We start from the raw sequence: 19,450 nt of genomic DNA on the forward strand, positions 1-19,450 counted from the left end.
GAGCTGAATGCAAAGAAAAGAGGCCGCTGACCTCGACAAGGCTGCTCCAACTTCTCCATCTTTATTGACTTTGGAAGATTTTCAAAATGTTTCAGTTTTCTAAAAAGCAGATGCAAAACAGCACAAACTGTTGTGTTAGAAAGTAGGTGGGGACCATCACGTGTTCACAGGCATCTCTGCAATGCAGGGAGGTTACTGGGGATTGTGATTTCTTCTCGCTTACCCATAATTTCAATTTAACATGTATCATACGTTTAACAAAAAAAGTTAACATCTGGGGAGACCAAGAATCTATGTTTAGATTTACGTATATGCATAAAGAATTCTGGAAGATTCCATCAGAAATAATGGGAGCTGAGTGGAGAGAGAACAGGAGTCCCAGGGACCTTGCACCGGGAATTTTTCATCTTCTTGGGTTTTTTAACATAATTGTGCTGAAAAGTTTTTGCACCTGGCGTGTCCATCCACAGGGAAGAGGGAGAAGGGAGCCCCAGGGCTGCTAGCGGGAAGCTGGGAGCTGAGCTGGCCCAAGGGGATGCCCACTCACCCAGGGGGACCCCCACTTGCCCGGTTCGCTCTCATCTGAGACCTTTGGGAACCAGGAACACTGCTCTGGAAGAAACACCCCAAGGCCCCAGACGGCCTGCTGTGGGGTGGGCAGTGGGCGTGCGGGGTGCCCAGCTCTGCACATGTGCTCGGGCCAGGGACACAACCTTTTTCTCTTTCCTCACACTGTAGCCACTTAAATCCGAACGTTAAAAAGAACACATGTGCTCACGCACATACACACGCGTGTCCAGTGCCCTCCGGGCAGGCAGGGCACCTCCTTGGCCCCCGCAGCCAGGCATTCGCCTGCTCCTCCCATTTCACAGACAGGGAAACTGAGGCCTAGATCAGCCCCCGCCCCCATCCCTCGGGTCCCCAGGGCTACCAGAGGCCCCATGCCCAAGGGCACCCCCGGCGGCCACCCTGCCCAGCCATCACATTCCAAACCCACTGCCCCTGCCAGAGAAGCTTCCAGATTCCCAGCGGTTTCATTTCCCACAAACAGGCCAAGTTCTATCTCCCAACGTGCAGAAAAGCCGTGAACCTGAAGCCCTAAGATCAACCTCACGTCAGCCTGCTCGCGTGAGAACCAGCCCTCACGCTGGGCATCAGGGCCTCATCTCGCTGGGGAGCCTCTCCTGATCCTGTCCCACCAGGTCCTATCCATTCCGAGTTTCTGGGGCCACAACCTGGAGCCACCTGGCCCCGCAGCACTTTCCACACGTCTGGAACCCCCTGAACAGTTGCCCGGCAGCCCCTCGAGCACTCTCTTTGCAAAGCCCAGGAGGGGCCCCGCCCAGGCCTGGGGGACACGTCACGCCCACTGTGTGCCAGGACCCTGCCCGGGGCCAGCACACAGGCACCAGACTCCCATCTCCGCATGGCAGCTATGGGCCGGAGCCCCACCCAGAAAGGCCACGGGGGGCTTTTCAGAAGAGGATGGAAAGGCAGAGGCAGAAACGGCCAGCAAATGGGCATCCACACCGAATCCCTCAGCCCCACACCCCACACACTCACTCCATGCCCCAAACACCCCAGGGCTCCTTCCGTGGGCCTCACGGCCTGGGTGCCCACCTCCCCGCCCAGTGATGCCAGCTCCAGCCTCACCGGCCACAGTCCTTGCACCCCTCTGCCGTCCAGGCCTCCTTCCCGCTCCCAAGTGCCCACAGCACCCACAGCCTCACACCTGAGCTGCACAGCCGGGGATGCACATGCAGGCCCTTCAGGGCCGCAGGCTGGCCAAGGGGGCCAGGGACATGGAGAGACCAGCTTACCGATCACACTCTTCGCAAAGGACGCTCTCTTGAGGGTGGCCAGGCCCAAGTCGCCGATCTTCACAGAGCCTGTGGGCCCAGTGATGAAGATGTTGTCGCACTTGAGGTCCCGGTGGATGATGGGGGGCGTCCTCGTGTGCAGGAACAGCAGCCCCTTGAGGATCTGCCGGCACCAGCTGCGCAAGACCTTGGGCTTCATCACCTTGAACCTCTTCAGGTACCTGCGGGGGGGGCAAGGCTCAGCGGTGGCTCGTGGGGGAGGGGCTGCCGGTTGCTGGGAGCCGTGTATTTATCACAAAACAGGGACTCTTCTGAGAGAGGGGTGCTGGCCGCACACAACCAGGACCGCCCCAGGCAGACACGGTGCCCGGAGCCCCAGCCATCACAGCACCTGTGCCCTGGGCCAAGCCCACTCTGAGGCCCCGGCCAGCCGGGTGGGGAGCACGCTCACGTCTTCAGGGTCCCCGAGGTCATCAGCTCGGTCACCAGCACAATGCACCGCTTCCCCCTGGCGCTGGACTCCCAGAAGTCATAGAAGCGCACGATGTTGGGGTGCTGCAGGCCCTTCAGCATCTCAGCCTCCTCCTTGAACCGCTGCCTCTCCAGCTTGGTGAGTTTCCGGTCCTATAGAGAAACACAGGCTGAGACAGACACCCTGCACTGCCCGCCCACGGTGCATCCACGGAGAGGAGGCGATCCTGGACCGGAATCTGCCAGGCCACTCTCTCAGCTCCTTCCGTATGGAGCACAGCGGAGGGAGAGGACCAGACGTCCGGGGTCACAGAAAGTCTGCCCCAGGCCAAGCCCTGCCGAGTCCTCACCCCCTTCACCCAGAGAGAGCAGAGCGGTCACTCCTGGTCCTCCAGCATCCATGACATCCAGCCTGTGGCCTCGTCACCCCTGCAGCCTGCGTCCTGGCCCTTCCCTCCCTAAGACCCTCCAATGGACTCACCACAGAGCCCTCAGAGCAAACCCCAACATGCTGTGTCTCCAATGTCATCTCACGGTCGACCCTGACCTCTGCAGACCCCAGCACGGCCTCCTCCTCCCACCTGAGTGCGCGCCCCCAGTGTCACCTCCGTCCTGACCCAAGGGGCCCACAGAGGCTGGGCCTGCACCCTCCCACAGGAGGACTGACTCCCAGAAGGAAACCAACACATCTGAACACGGGGCGGCGAGTCCTGAGGAGCCAGGAAGACAGAAGCGGGCGAATCTGGAGATGGAGGGAGAAATCAGAGCCGAGAGGAAATGCAGGCCAAGACCCCTGGGGTCCTTCCAAGAGACCTCAAAAGATACCCAGCCAGAAGCCAACCAATCCAGAGAGAGGGGCCCGGGACGTCGAGGAGGTCATCTGGTTAAGGAATTCTATCCCAAATGGGCTCTTCCCATTGGGCATTCTCCCTCCCGCCGGCCCCACCCCCACAAACCTTGCGGCCTCTTCATGTACCAGCGGGACCACACGGCAAGATTACCAATGGGCAAAGAGATACCAGGAGAAACCACCGGCACGGCTGATCCCAGAAAAACAAGCAATTCAGGGACAAAGGCAACTTCAAAAAAATCTAGTTCACGTCCTCATAAGGATCCAAGAGGCTGACACACATAAATAAGAGTGAGCTTCCATGTAAGAAGGAACAATCGAGAAAGAGCTCTTGCAAATTGAAGCTCGATGTTTTAAAAATAAGATATTCTGTGATTCAATGAAACACTAAGTACAAAAAAGTCAATGTTTATTCTAGATAAAACATGGACACATGTTCTGCTCATCAAAAATCATGATTTATTTAAGAAAATAAAAGTCAAGCCACTGACTGTGAGAAACTATTCTCAATAAATGTATATGACTCGGGACTCAGATCCAGAATACAGATAGAACTCCTACAACATGATAATAAAAATAGACATGAATGGACACATCACAAAAGATGCAGAAATGGCCAATAAGCACATGAAAAGGTGCTGGGCATCCTGAGGCACCAGGAAAATGCCAGTTACAACCACGAGACCCCACTCCCCACCCACCAGCTGGGCCGACATAAAAGGATCGTCCCAACCGCTGGGCAGTGGAGCAGCCAGCCTTCCAGGCGTGGCTAGCGGAGCAGGTGGTCCAAGGCTCCGAGGTTCACACCTGCTCCAGGCCCAGCCCCTCCCCGCTGGGTACCCACCTAAGACAAAGGGAAACGCGTCCACTCAGAATAGCCCCAAACCCCAGAAAAGGCAGAACGAACACGTGGGGTTGAAACTAGAACACTGCTCGCCTCCAGGATGGGGGAGATGCCGGAGCTGAGAACCGGGCGCCAACAGGAACCTTCTACATCAACAGAGGATGCGGTCACACCGGCGAGCATCTGTCAAAGTTCATTGGCTTGTACACCTAAGATGCGTGTTTCATTACATGTAAAGTGCAGCTCAATGTTTCAAATGTAAGAAATAACATGAAGACATCCGAAAACCAAGTGAGAGAAACAGAAGAGAAATATCAAGAGACATGAAAGAACCAGCTGGAAGTCCCAACAGCAGGTACCAGGAGAGGACAGACGTCAGGAGGGAGAAGGCGACAGCGGAACAGCACCTCCCGAGCTGAGAGGATCACTGAGAATAAATGCGTGTGGGCCGCCAAGTCAGAGTAAACGGAAAATGACCCACGTCCAGACCCGTTCCAGCGAAATCAGACTCCCGAGGACCGAGGGCCAGTCCCCCTGCCCAGATGGGCACCCAGTCTCACGGGCAGCCCTAGGCACCGCCGATGGGCGGCGTCCTCAAAGCGCCGACTCTGACCTGGAATTCTATACCCAGCCAAACGGACAGCAAACCGCGTGGCCAGGACTTACTCTCAGACGCAAGAGAACCCAAGGTCACTTCCCACCACCAGCGAAACAGTTACTGAAAGAAGAGTTTCTGCAAAACTCAGCACAATGCAGCAGAGGGGACACGGCAGAGCCCACCCCGGCAGCCCGCAAACGTGGCCCAGAACACCAGAGGCTGGAGAGGAGTGGCGGCGCCCAGCAGCAGGGCTCTCCGCCCGGGAAGCCCACTTTGGGCAATGACATTTCAGTAACAATCTCTTTCCAATGATCTGTTCGCTGATTCTAGAGAAAACTCACAGAATCATTTACAGTATAAATTGTTTTTGCCAATATTTCAGCATCAACAACAAAAGTGAAAGATTTCATAGTCGTTTCAGAGCAAAAGATTCATGTTATAAACGACATAACTAACAAAACTGAGGCAGAGGAGCACACACCACAGTCTTCGCTTCAGATACCAGCAAAAGGTGATGAATCAAAGACTCAAAGACAGCCGGCCCCACAGCCTAGTCGTTAAGCTCAGTGCGCTCTGCTTCAGCGGCCCAGGGTCAGTTCCCCAGGAGCGGACCTACACCACACTGTTAGCAGCCACGCTGTGCTGGCGGCCCAAACACTAAAACATTGAGGAGGATTGGCACAGATGTTAGCTCAGGGCGAATCTTCCAATGGCACCTCTTGGCGGGCCGGGGTAGAGATGGGAGGGGACAGACCTTATTTATGTCCTAAGCCACCAGGCTATTTTTAATGAGGTGACACACTGCTTGATAATTTGAAAGGTCAGCTAGCATGTCCTCAGTGTGCTGCCTGGCATCCGCTCGCAGAGCTGGCCTGAGTCCTGTTTGTTGATGGCTGATCAGCCCCATTAGATCAGCGACCCCATGGAGGCAGAACCACCCCAGCGACTGGCACGTCGTTACCGTTTGTGGGATGAACTCCTCGACCGACGTGCTGGGACGGCTCGAGGTCAGGACCAGGGCAGGAAGAAAGCCCCATCCTGCGAGACCCCCAACCCCGCCGGAGTCAGGTTGTTCTCGAGGTTTGGTGAGAGGGGTGGGCTCCGCTGCTCACACAGCATCAACAAGGAATGGTCTACCCACCACAGGGCAGGGAAGTCACTCTGACCGGCCTCCCTCCCCACCGGTCCCTGGTGCCACATAAACAGTGGCTCCTGTTCCCCCAAAGACGGTGAGAGTTGATCGGATTATAGAGGATAAGAGCAGAATTCCGGGGCAATGCTGGCTCCGGGGAAAGGCCCAGCCAGCCACAGACAGCACCCTCCAGGCGGGGCAACAAGGCCCCGGGTCCGATGGGCCTCTCCTACACCACCCGGGGTGACGACCTCTGCCCCGAACAGCCCCATAGGCAAGGGCTGAAGTTGTCAGACCCAGAGGGCCACCCTCCCTGCTCTTGGGGGATTCTGCAGCCATCTCCTTCCAGCCAGGCCAAGCCCGACCAACCCTGCGAGGACAGAACTGCCTGGCGACCCCGAGTCCAGCAGATGAAGGCGCAATCCACACACACAGAACAGAGAGGGGACATGAGCAGCCGGAAGGAGAGTGCCCAGAATCGGCAGAACCAGAGTCCTGTGGCGACAACCTCTCTTGCCCCATCTGGTCTAGAACAAAAGAAAGCCTCAAGGTCTTTGCGGAGAACTGCCCCATGTACGGCGAATCAGCCCGGGACGGGGGCTCCAGGGGCAGGGTGGGCCTGGGGAAGGGGCCACCAGCCCCGGCCAGCGTCTCTCCACCCTGGGCCCCCGGACGTCCCTGGGGAGAAAGGCCTTCCCAAGTCTGGGGGATGCGACCCAGGCTCACCCTGGGCTGCAGGGCGGCGTGTTCCTTGCCCACCCTCTCACCTTGAAGCAGGGAGAAGGTGGAGGGTCCGGGCTGGGACGTCTCTGGGGTGCTGAGTGCACAGAGTGGAGTGGGCACTGCTGTCCCCTGACCCCTGCTCCTGGCGGTGTCCACGTGCCTCGCTTGGTCCCCCGACAGTCACTGGGGCCCTGGGCGTGCAGGAAAGGGCTGTGGGCAACCTCATGGGGGGACAGATAAACACACAATCACACGCGCCACAAGACAGGGAGAAGGGACAGGTGGGCAGTGCCAGACAGGGGAGAAGGGCAGCCCCCCATCCAGGGCACCAGCAGGGTGGGGGTGCTGGGAGAGTGCAGTTTACTCAGCACAGGGACTGGTGGCCGCAGGGATGGCAGGCGCTGGGTGGGGCTGTCCTGACCCCTCTCGGGACCGGGCTCCCACAGTGGCAGCACAGGACAGACCTGACGGAGGGACGCCCTCACCTCTCCAACATTTACCGCGGTTTTAAAATAAACTCACTTCTTCATCCCACTCATCTTAAGCTATAAAATACGTGAAATCAAGGAGAGCGCTGTCGGCTTTTTCTAACCACGTTTAAGAGAGAGGCAGTGTTATCACAATGAAAGCCCTCCCACCCCAACCTTGTAAGATAAGGCCCCCGTGTCCGAGGAGGCACAGCCCCAGCAGGAAGGATCTGCAGAGTCGCAGAAAACAGATCCTCGGGGCAGGGGCTCAGAGGAAAACCTCAGTGGACAGCAAGGGTGGGGCCACCACACCCATGGCTTCTTTGTCCTGGCCAGCAGGCTTGTCGTGCCCTGGGGGAGAAACAGTCTCTATCCAGTCCCCCCCATCGCCCCCCCCACCGCTTCTGAAGATAATACTACCTTCTTTAAAGGGGGACGTGGAGGCCCACGAGTGGCTCACAACCAGTGTCTTTAAGGGGAATTTGCTCTTTTAAAGATGACCTGGGCCCCTGCCCTCCCAACAAAGGCAGAGCCACCAGTGGCCAGCCCTGCTCGTCTGCCTCCTACAGGACCATGTAAACCGGGAGCCCTCACCACAGGGAGCTGGGGCTCAACCACGTCCCATAAACTTCAGTCGTTGTGCAGGGCGTCATCTAGAGCATTCTGTAAATATTGACCTTTTTTTAATGTTCCTTGGAAGGGTTCCCATGGGATCTTACAGTCTCCACGGCCATTTTATAAAAACATAAATAAACGTCTCTAACTCTAGTCCGGACTCACACCTCCACTACACGGACCTAAAGTGATACGGTTTTCCTGAAAGTCTCTTATTGATCGCCAACCACATTTTTCTGCCGTAAAATGATGCAGAGTGGAATTTAGGGTTTTTTATTTCCCATGGTCTTTCGGCTCTGAGGGCCAAACGTCCTTCTTCTGGGTGGAGTCACCATCACAAAATACAGGGCACGGCTGATGGAGCAAATAGACCACACACGTGACACGCATGTCCCACAGAGCCGGGGGCGCCCCTCCCAGGCTCTTGCGCACCGTCCATGGAGACCCTCGTTGTCACTGCACTGGGGCCCAGCCAGCTCTCCTCACTCCAGCTCGTCTCAGCCACAGATGGGTCAGGGCTCTCCAGACTCCTTCCAAAGGTGTCCCCAGCCCCGAGTGAGCAATCCTTCAGGGCCCGCTGCAGTCCCATCAGGGCCTTCTTCAGTTCTGTGGACACACAGCAGGTCTGTCACCCCCTCGGTGATGGCCCCATCCCCGAACCCTCACTGGAGTTTAGAGTCACTTTCCACCCTCAGTAGGGCCAGACCTGCTGTGAGAGCCACCCGTCAGGGAGCCCCCTCCCTGGCCTGAGGGTGGCGGGTCAGTTTGGAGACTGGCCCTCTGCCCATCCCCTACTCAGGCTCTGGGTCGTGGGTGGGCTGCAGGACCCCACCCCAGGCCCACCCACCACCCTCATCTCAGGGCACAGACAGGGCCACGGTGGGAAACCAGCGGGTCGGGAGGCAGCGCCTGCTCAGCCACCAGTGTCCATTGGGGCGCAGGTGCCAGGGGGCAGGAACGTGCTGGGCAGGCTGGAGCCCTCCCGCGGTGCCCACACCCAGGCCCCGCCCTCCACCCCACAAACCTCTCCTGGGACCTCAGGCCTCGTGTGGGGCACGGACAGACCTGAACCAGCCCCAGAGACTGTCTCGGGCAGTGACAGACCGCCATGGCCAAGACAGGCTTCCTCCTGACACAGCCCCTCTCAGGCCTCCCCGAGCAGTCCTCCCTGACAAGCCCTGGGGGCCCAGCCCTCCGCTGTCCAGCCAGCCCCTTCAGGCCTGGCCACAAGGTCTCGACTCCACAGTTGTGGCCTTGTTCCCTCCACAACGGGAAAGGACAGAGGTCTCCTGGGGGTGGACAAACGCGGGTCCATTCTCTCCTGGATGCAGGGGGATGAGGGAGAGCCGGCCGGGGGGCCACGAGGTGGTGGGACCGAGCAGGGTTTTGCTTTCCTTATGGAGAGGTCTGCCCTAACCCTGGGACCCAGGCCGGAGGGCAGGTCACCACGGTATGAAATGCCAGCGGGAGCCCGGTGAGCACAGGAGCCAGGAAGAGAAACCCCTGCTCCGCCTCCTTGGGCTCCCAGAGGACACCTGGCCTCCCAGCCAACTAGACTGTCAGCACTCACCCAAGGTGACCCCAAGCCCCAGCGGGCAGAGGCCGGGCGGCCACCCTGATGCACCTGACCACACCACATGTCTGGTTTCTAGAAAGGGCCAGCCCCACCCCAGGCCACTGCCCCATGAAGACACCTAAAGATAGTTGTGGACGCACCACGGACATGGGTCAGCAGGCAAGCACATCTCAACCAAGGACACGCTGTAGGGTGGGCGGGACAGGACAGCCAACACTGCCCCACCCCAGGGCTGGGATGTTGATGGGTCAGCCCCATTGGGGTGGGGCCAGTCAGGAGCCCCCCCACCCCACAAGCAGCTGCCCTGCCCCCTGGGCTGGGGCACCTCAGATAGCAGTGGGGTGCAGGGTCCTTGTAACAATCTGCTGAATGCTGTGGACCCTCCCCTAGAAAGCAGACCCCTTGCCCCCGCACCTCCAACCCTGGGGAACGTCCAGACCCCAGCTCCGGGTGCTCAGGAGCGGAGAGGAGAGGGATCCTGATGCCTCCTGCTGCAGAAGACCCCATCCTGCCAAGTCCTTTAATCCCCACCCTCAGAAAGAAGTGGCCCAGACCTCATGTCTCTCCTATCCAGAGGCACTGGGCGGCCTGAGCAATCCTATCAACAGACCTAAAATGGCCTCAGAAGCCAGGCTGTAGGCGCTTTGGCCACCGATGGCCTCAGGCCAATGTCTGCTGAGTGGACCCACTCCCAGGCCCGAATATCCACAGCATTCCTCTGGGCCGGGTGCCAAACCAGGGTGAGGGGCGGGGGGCAGGAGGGCATCAACACATGGACCTAGTGCATGCGATCCATGGAGGCCCAGGGTAGCCTGGGGGTGAGGGAAGGCCCCAAGGCTCATGTCTGCCCCAATCCTGTGAACCGTCTCCTCGGTCCCTCCCCAACTTGGGAGCATGAGCCTTGGGGCCACAATCTAGACAAGACAGCAGGTGCTCAGTGCACACGCCTGTGAAACGAGCCACCAGCTTGGGGTCTACTCCCTGGAGAGAAGGGAGCCCCCACATTCAGCACATTCTCCCCTAGGGTTGTGTGGCCTGAGACAACAGCTGTGAGCCACAGGTGGCTGTGGGCACTTGACATGTGGCCAGTGCAAGCTGAGATGTCATCTAAGCATGAGATAGATTTTTAGACATGGTATTTTTTTAAAATAATTTTTGAAATCTTATTAATAATCTTATATTATTACTATTAAAAAGACAATATTTTGGATATATTGGATAAAAGAGAAATATTATTAAAACTAATTCCACCTGTTCTTTTAACACATTTAATGTGTCTATTAAACTGAGTATTACACATGTGGCTCAAATCACAGTTCTACAGGACTGTGCTGCCTTAGGGCATCGGCCTCTTTGTAGTAGACCAGACACTGAGATGCTGGACAGAGCCTGGGCAGTCTGACAGGGCCTGTCGAGGAAGGGAGGCCTCGGTGAACACCCAGGCTTCAGTCTAGTCCCTCCAGAGGGCTCCGGCTAGGAGAATGGATAAACGGAACACAGCAGCTCTCACAAAGGCTGAAGCTCAATCCCAGACTGGATTAGCATGACCTGCTCTTATTCTAACTGCCTGTAAGGAGCAAAAGTAAATCGTCTCTAGCGAAAGACAAAATTACCCAAAACCTGAAATATCTCCCTAAGTTTTAAACACGTCGATCGGAAATGGCCAAGCAGACTAGGAGACAAGACCAAGGGATAGAAAATCAAGAGGAAAAAAACCAGACAATAGCAGTGAAGCCCCAGAAGATCCACATATTGTTGTTACTAAACACAGACGTTAAAATTACTGTGATGGGTGTGGTCAAGAAAACAGAGAGCAAGAGGGATAATTTGCCAGAACTAAAACCTATGAAATAACAATCAAATGGAAGCTAGAACTAAGAAATGAAACTGGGAACTCGATACATGGATTTAACAGCAGATTAGACACTGCTGAAGGCAGGACCAGCAAAATGGAAGACAGGTCAGTAGGAAATACAGACTGAAACATGTAGAGACAAATGGGTGGAAAATACATGAAAGAGGATTAAAAACTCACAGAACACAGTGAAAACATCCAACCTATGTGTAAATGGGGTTCCAGAAGAAGAGGGCATGAAGAATGGAACAAAAGCAATGTGTATAAAATAATGCCTCAATGGTTTCCAAAATGGAAGCAAGACACCCAGACACAGATTCAAGAAGTGCTATAAACCCCGAGCAGGTTAAATACGAAGAAAACCACACCAGGTCACATGTCAGGAAAATAAAACTCTTGAGAATTGAACACACAAAGAAAACCTTAGACGCAACCTCACAAAAGACAGGCAAGGCGGGCAGAGGGAGTCAGTGTTCTCAGACCCCTACACTGTCCAGGATGTGGCAGAGGTGCTAGTTCACACCAGACTTTAATAACTCAAGGATGAATGCTGGAATCTCCAATGGAACCACTAAAAACCTAGAAAAGAATGCATAACAAACTTTCTAAGTGCAAACTCTAAACTGCCCAAAGCCCAGGGCCCCAAGAATGGTCCATCCAATGAAAGGGTGGTTACACTTGAGGCCACAGCTCAGTTATTAAATTACCACTAAGTGGACACAAAAGTATGCAATGAAATAATGGCCAGAGATTACACACATACAGTGAAATGAAACGGTCAGTGAGACAAGCACAGCACCCCAGTGACCCTGCTCTGTCACCCTCCCCCTCCCTCCCCAGTCGTCCAGCCTATGGCCCAGGTCCCCAAGTGCACCCCAAGTGCATCCTTGTGGCCCCAATCACCTACAGGAAGACGGCACACGTGTCCTTCCCAAGAGTGGAACAGAACCCCAAAACCAAAGCAGAACCAGTGCCCAGCGGGGCTCCCTTCGAAGGTGGGTTTGCTCCTGGGGGGTGGTGAAGCCACCTCCCGGTCTCACCACTGAGACTCAGAGATGCCGTGTCTGGTGCCCGACGGGGGCTTCTCCACCTCCACCTGTGATGTCTCACCTCCAACAGGTGGGAGCCGCCCCGAGGCCCAGGGGCGAGGCTCTGAGGTCTGACATCCTGTGAACTCAGGGTCGGGCGAGTCCATGCCAGCAGTCTCTCCTTGTCACTCACACCCTAAGGGGTGAGGAAACACCCCCCCACACACACCTGCACCCCTCTCTCCCTCAGGTGAGCATTTACGCATGGCCATGACCCGCCGGACAGCCACGCACCGGGCCCAGGAAGGTGACCTTGAGACAAGACCTCTGCCCTCAGGGCTCAATCCTGTGAGCCATGCAAGTCAATGTTGCCCCACTTTACAGGGGGGTAAACTGAGGCAGAGAGGCTCAACGCCTCCATAAGGGGCAGGTCAGAACATGACCCCTGGGCAGCCTGGCTGCCACTGCCTCCAGGTGTGTGCAGCTCCCGGGAGCATGGCTGGCATGGGGAGGCGTGGCTGCAGACCATGGGCAGATCTCAGTCAGAATGGAGCGCACGTGGCTGTGGGCTGGGGGGCTTGAAGGGACCCCGGACCCCTGCACTCATGGAGGGCAGGGTGGGTGCCTGCCGTTCATCCTCCAGCTCACCCTTCCCAGAGCCGATCTGCAGACAGCTGAGTCCCACTCACATCCCGGTCGGCACCCCCATCACCAGCACAGGCCCCGGGAGCAGGGGCACCTGGTCTCCCCAACACTGCACAGCTGCAGTCACTCCAGGGCCTATCCCGCACACTGGCCCCACACTGCCTGGTCCTCCCCAGACCCACAGGCAGGAGCACCACAGCCCAGTGGGGGGGTGGGGGGGGCGGCACTTAGCAGGGAGAGGTGAGGACACTACTTCCCATGAGGGGCTGTGCACGATGTGGTCAGTGAGTCAGCCACCAGCCACAGCCACCCAGGTGCATGGGTCAGGGCCCCTATTCCACCATCCTCACAGCACAACCCCTCTCCCAGCTAGAACGCAGGGCGTTGAGTGAGTGCCAGCGCTCATCAGCATCCTCCAGCGTCCCTCATCCCTCAGGCCACAGGTGGGATCCCCCCGTGGCCGTGCCCCAGGCACCCACGACTCTCTAGGTCAGGGCCGGGGCTCAGGCTCAAGCGACCTGCACCAACCACCCTGTCGGCTTCCTCGCCATCGACTTAGGGACCTTCCTTCCGGGGCCTGGCTGCACAGGAAACACCTGAGGTGGGTGTAGACACTCTGCCAGTGTAGACCACAGGACACAGTGCTCGCTCACGGCCTCCTCTGCTGGGGTCACTGGCAGCCCTGTGACTCTGCAAACCAGACATGCTGGCCAACCCCCCGACTCAGGAAGGAGCTAGGGAGGGTGCCCTGCATGGTCACTGGGCAGTGGTGGCTCCCAGTGCTCACACCACCCTCATCTGACCAGAGAGGTGAGCACCTGCCCCACCGAGGCCACACGGCTGGACGCCCCGAATGGGCCTGGCCGAACGCTCCCCCTCTGCCATGACACAGGTTTGTTCCCTCCGCCGGGCATGGCTCTCCCCTCGGAGCTGCTCCTCCTCAGCAACGCCCCCCAAACCCCAGACCCCCAAATCCTATGACCCCCACACCTCCGAGCAGCCGCGGGCGGGCTGGGCCTGGCCGACTGCCTGCACGTGAAGGGGCACACACAGGAGGACATAGGCAGAGGCACGTGCGTGCTCGCAGCCCATCACACGTGTGGGGACTCCTCCCCATAAAGACCTGGTTCCTCTACTGTTCTCTAAACACCTCTCAGGAGAATGCAGCGTGAGGAGGTAGCAGACGACGTCAACACAGAACTCCATGTTTAGTGGCTGCTTGCCATTCCAGCAGACGCAGTGACACAGGGAAGCCAGGAGAGGGACGCACCCGCTGCCACCCACCTGGGACTCCACCCTCAGGCCCCCACAGGGACGTCGTCCAAAGCCGCACGCCTGTGTGTGTGTCTGTAATTCTTCACTGGGCGGTTATTTATAATCATGAGAAATAACCGGACATCCCGATCACGCAGCCCACGGGGCAGTTACAAGACAGGACTTCCTTCCCAGGACAGCGGCGAGCGGCGAGGCCCACGGCAGAAGCCGCCAGGCTGGGATTTGATAAACCCACATGTGAGAGGAAAGGATGGGACTGGCCGAGTGCGCGAGGAGGGCACTGGGCTTTTTCCTTCCTTCCCTCTGTTTCCCCAACTCTCTGCAATCTGCTGAACTTCACCAAACTAAAAACAGGCACCATCCCCGGCCGCGTCCCCGGCTGTCCTGGGGGCACAGTGTCTACCACGAGGCCATCCTCCTCTCTGAGCAGGGCACCCAGCTCGTCTCTCCAGGGCGACCTTGGTGTCTGTTCTATAAACGGCTTCGGGGTTGGCACCAAAGGCACTCACTGGAAACAGAATCCCCGATGCTGTAAAACCCACAAACCCCGACCACCTCTCTCTGTGGGGCTCTGACTCCCCGACGGGGCAAAGAGAGGGGACCGGCCTGATCTCCCTGAGTGTGCACTGAGCACCTACTGTGTGCAGCGGCGAGAGACATGACTCTCCGAGGGAGCTGGGGGGGGGGGGTCCTGCCTGTGGGGGACAGGCCGAGGTCCCCCTGAGATCTGGGCAGGTCTGACCCCCAGGTCTGCACTCGGGACTTGATCCAAGTCCGAGGGTTTGAGAAGAAGGTAAAGTACAGCCGATTCCTGATAGTAACAGGGTGGACGAGGCTTCTTAGTCCTTCTCTACTTCCCAGTCTGTGTGGAATTTCCATAAGTCAGAAATAACAAGGTTGGGTGTTCTGGTTGTAAGTAAGCCTCCAGCCCAGCTGGCCTCACCTCTGATTTGAACGCCCCGGGCATGACGCTGTTGGCACAGCCTGGCCAAGCACGAGCATTGGAGGTGGCCTCACAGTGCCCTACAAGCCCCCGTCATCCCCACTCAGCAGATGAAGAGCCAGAGGGTCAGGGAGTGGCTCTTGGTGAGCCCGGGGCACCGCACACCCAGCGCCTGCACAGCACCTTCCCAAGGAAACCCAGGAGAGGGGCCGTGACGTCTGGGGGCTGCACCAGGCTAGACTCGCTCCCGAGGGCCGTGGCTCCCCGCCCTCATGGCGGCAGATCCACTGCGGGCCATCTTCAACACCTGCTCCTCGAGGGCAGGCCGGGCACGTGACGGCCCAGCACCGGCTCACGGGACAACCGTCCACCCCAGCCATGTGGCCACCACCCTCCCCAGTGTCTGGATCAAGGATACCCAGAAATCCACCCCCCAGCCACAACGCCCAGGTGTGCCGGGCCAGGCAAGGCGGGCCCCATGCCCTTGGGGTCTCCTGGGCGCCACGGTGGCGCCCTCGGCAAGAGATGGAGCCACGTCAGGGTCAGGTGTCAATCGCTGTGGTCAGCGTGCTCACAGCCGCCAGGACCAGGGCGAGGGAGGAGGGCAGTCCTGTCCCCCAAAGAAAGGAGGGTGCCCCACCTGGTTGAGGAAGAAGCTGACCCCAGACATCACACCATCCACGTGGGCTCCGGTCGGACAGGAAGACGTCTCAGAGGAGACGTCCAGCAAAGACACCCAGGACCACCCTGGTGGCGTCAGCGTCCCCGTCTGTAACCTGGGCCCTGGGCAGGATCGCGGGACTTGTCACACGAGGGTCTGCACGGGGTCTGGGCTGCAGGTGGTGCCCAAAAACAATCGGCCCAGGCGCTCCCAGTGAACTGTTATCACCACCACTGGCTCAGCCCCGAAGCTCAGGGGCTTCGGTCAGGCCACCCCGGTGTCCAGACTCACCCACCCCTCCTCTCGCCCAGAGTCACTGTCTGGACCCCCAGTACGACATGTAGACCCCAAGATCGGCTGCCCCAGAGACTGCTCAAAGGAGCCAGCATCCCTAACCCATCCTACAGGACCTCACGGGGAAGTGCTGGGTCCACGGAACCCCACGGGGAAAGACCAGGTCCACAGGACCCCACAGAGAAGAGCCAGGTCTACGGGACCCCACAGGGCAACCCTCAGGCCCAGTGCCCCTTCCGAGCAAAGGCCTCCTTGAACACTGCCCCTAGCTCTGTCTGTGTGCGGCTCACTCAAAGAGTAAAAGTCAACACCAAAGATAAAATAAAATAAAATCTCTCTGCAATGCCAAAAATACCTCCCCATGGGACGAGGGAGCAGGCACCAGCTTCCACAGCAGCAAGTGTTGCTATGGATACAAGGCTCCAGCCAGCAGGGGGGTGGGGACAGAGATGGGGAAGGAGGACAGAGATGGGGGAGGGTGGACAGAGATGAGGGAGGGGGGCAGAGATGGGGGAGGGGGACAGAGATGGGGGAGGGGGCAGCGATGGGGGAGGGGGGCAGCGATGGGGCAGAGATGGGGGAGAGGGGCAGAGATGGAGAGGGGGACAGAGATGGGGGAGGGGGACAGAGATGAGGGAGGGGGCAGTGATCGGGAGGGAGATAGAGAGGTGCCAGGGGCAGGAGACATGTGCTGGTCAGTGAAAAGGGAAGGTGCCACCAGAGTGCCCACCAGCCCTGGCCCTCAGGCCCATCAGTGGTAAAGCTGATTTGCAAATGCAGACTCGCTAAACAGTAACCTTTGCGGGAACGGAAGGAGGAAGACAGGGTCTCCCAAAGGGAACCATTTCTGATTCTCCTGACTCGAGCCACCAGGCTGACATCTAATGTTCAAGACCCCCTCACCACAGCTGTCTCCTCCTGCAGGGCGTGGACTCTGGGCCCCGGGAGCAGCCGGATACCCCCACTGGGCCCACAGCATCTCCCACCACCGGGAGGGGCCCTGGCAGGGCCATGAGGACAGGCCAGTGTGGCCTCTCCCACACTCCCCCCATCGCGGCCCTGGGGGATCCCACCTACAGGTGAGGTCCACTTGGCCCCTGGCCCCTGGACACGTGAGCTCCGTCAGGGGCGGACAGGGGCGCGTGTGCCACCCCCAGAGCCCGGCCCCTGGCAGGAGCTTTTAGGATAGAACCACGAGTCCTCCTGGAGCCCAGGGGCCCAGGACTACACCCCAGTCCAGCCACCCCACCTGAGGCCCTGCCCCAGTGTGCTCAGGACTCTGCTCCCCACTCTCCCCAGAGGCCTCCCTGCTCCTCTGAAGCTGCCCTGCCCAGGACTGCAAGCCATTCTCCGTCACATGCAGCCTTGGGAGGCCTCATTTCTTTCTGCCACGGTCTCCGTCCCAACAGGGAAGTGAGCCAGGAGGCTGCCTGCCCGGACGGGTCCCCAGGGAGGGGCCACGGCCACCCTCTGCCTCAGCTGCTCGTGACACCTCACACGCGGCTGTCAGGCCCTGGTGCTGGAATCCTGATTTTATACCACCCTCAAGAGGCTGCAACGGCCCCTCATACCCACTGACCAGGCCAGGCAGTTCAGACTCCCCCCAATGTGGCCTCGGGACCCGAGGCCCCTTCTCTCCAGCACTCACGCCAGACACCATCACCCAGCCAGCCGTTCCCCGACACCTGCCCCCAAGGAACGCCATCCCAGGGCACCGCCAACGGCCCAGCCCCACTCAAAGGGAGCTTTGCCCACCAGCCCCAGGATGTTCCGTCTATAGGCAACCTTTCCCAGCCCACTGGGCGCCGGCCCTGGGCTGCGCTCTGTCCATGGGAGGCAGGATGGCTAACAGACCCCCATCACCGCGGCTTAAACAGCACGCGCTTACTCTCTCCAGTTCTGGGGCCAGAGCAAGAAGGCAGCCTCCTAGGCCCAGTCAAGGCGTTGCACACAGGGCTGCTTCCTTCTGGGGTCCCGGGAAATCCGGCCCCTTGTCCAGCTTCCAGAGGCCGCCACGCTCCTTGGCTCGTGGGCCCGTCCTCCATCTCCCATCATCACGTCTACCTGCGACCCCCCTGCGCCCTCTTATAAGGACCAAAGGATAACACCGGGCCCACCTGGGAGCCCAGGATCGTTGTCCACCTCAGGGTCCTCACTGAACCACCTCTGCGAGGTCCCTCCAGCCACGTGAAGTGGCACATTTGCAGGCTGGGGCATGAAGCTGTGGACGCCTCCATCACCCTGCTTCCCACGCCCCTCCCCAGCCCACCTGACCCTGGGCCTGGGCCGGTGGCTGCTCCTTGCAGGCCCCCTTCCAACCTTCCCTGGGGCCAGCCATTGCCCAGTTCACGCCTCCGGTCCAGGAGGCACCACCACTGCTTTTAACTTGCTTTTTCCTTCTCTAAACAAAGAAGGAAGCCCCCGTGGGCCATCTTTCATCTGCATCCCCAGCTACTGCCACCCACCCAGGCCCCTCTGCCCACACGGCCACACCCACATCCCCTCCCGGCCATCCCACCCACTCCTGGGCCACACCCAGCCGCGAGGCCCAATGTCCTCGCTCCACTTCAGGACCCCCGGTCAGCCGGGCCCAAGGCTTGGACGGTGACCCCACCTAGTCAGACCCACCGGCCCCACCCGCAGCCTCCAGGAAGGGCCCTCCAGGATCCAGCAGGGAGGGCTCTGGGCCAGCCCCCCAGGACCACAGCCGTCCTGACCTCAGGGTGTCCACACCCCAGGGATAAGCCAACCTCCCGGGGCCCCAGCCAGGACCCAACGAGAGAACGTAACTCGCCCGTTAATAACTACATTCAGGTGAAGTATCTGGAAACCCTCGTGATTCAACCCCCACACAAGACCCACCCCGGCCACACCCACGGTGTTTCCCTCCCCCAGAGAGAGAACACGGCAGGAGACCTTTGTTGAGAGGCCAGCAGCCCTGGAACGCCCGCCCACAAAGAGTTCCTGCTCCACTCAAGGAAGCCATGGCTGCCAGCAGGGCCCTGCGCGGCGCTGGCTCCCCCTCGGCGAGGCCTCCAAGGGGCCGTCACTCCCACGAGGCAGGCAGGCCTCTTCCCTGGTGCGCAGACCCAGGACGACACACGTCACACAGGCCAGCAAGGCCTGACGGCGTCCTCACTGCACACATGGCCCACACACGCAGCCGCCGGCGGGCGGGGAAGCTGGGTCGGGTGCCAGTGCTGCCACTTGCAGGCCATGGGGCAGGGCCACAGAGGAAAGACCACGGGGTAGGGCCACGAGGCAGGCATCCACTGCACCTGTGGCAGCCCAGCCAAGCCCACCAGGGCTCAGTGGTACAGCCGGGCACTGACCCCTCTACTGTACTGTCAGGCACCTGGCCAAACCCTAGCCCCCAGCTCCTCTGAGCCCCTCTCCAGGACCTGTGTCCAAAGGTCTGTCCCAGGTTGCATCTGAAGGGCGAGACCCCACTGCGACCTCCGGCCTGGCCTCCAGCCCTTTCAGAGGCCCAGCTTGATTCCAGGTGGAAAGTTGGCGATGCTGTGTCCACGCCGCCTTGCCAGCAGCAAAGGGCCCCCGCTCTGCTTGTGAACACAAAGGGTCTGCCTCAAAAACGCATCCATAGAGCCTCCAGGAAGCAGCCGGCAGGGCCGGAACGTTCCAGTGTCACAGGC

The 19,450-nt window shown here is 59.1% G+C and overlaps 1 protein-coding gene across 6 annotated transcripts in view; it reads right to left on the reverse strand.

Annotated features, from left to right (window-relative positions):
* Positions 1–19,450, reverse strand: part of WNK2 (WNK lysine deficient protein kinase 2) — a 119,312-nt gene that overhangs the window by 84,842 nt on the left and 15,020 nt on the right. For all 6 annotated transcript variants that reach the window (XM_058566084.1, XM_058566082.1, XM_058566081.1 and 3 more), the window contains exons 3-4: positions 2,272–2,444; positions 1,821–2,041 (exon numbers count right to left, since the gene is read on the reverse strand). In XM_058566084.1, the coding sequence (XP_058422067.1) occupies positions 1,821–2,041; positions 2,272–2,444 (394 nt within the window). The remainder of the gene's footprint in view (positions 1–1,820; positions 2,042–2,271; positions 2,445–19,450) is intronic.

Source organism: Diceros bicornis, chromosome 22 (assembly GCF_020826845.1).
Source record: "Diceros bicornis minor isolate mBicDic1 chromosome 22, mDicBic1.mat.cur, whole genome shotgun sequence".
Classification (NCBI taxonomy): Eukaryota; Metazoa; Chordata; class Mammalia; order Perissodactyla; family Rhinocerotidae; genus Diceros; species Diceros bicornis.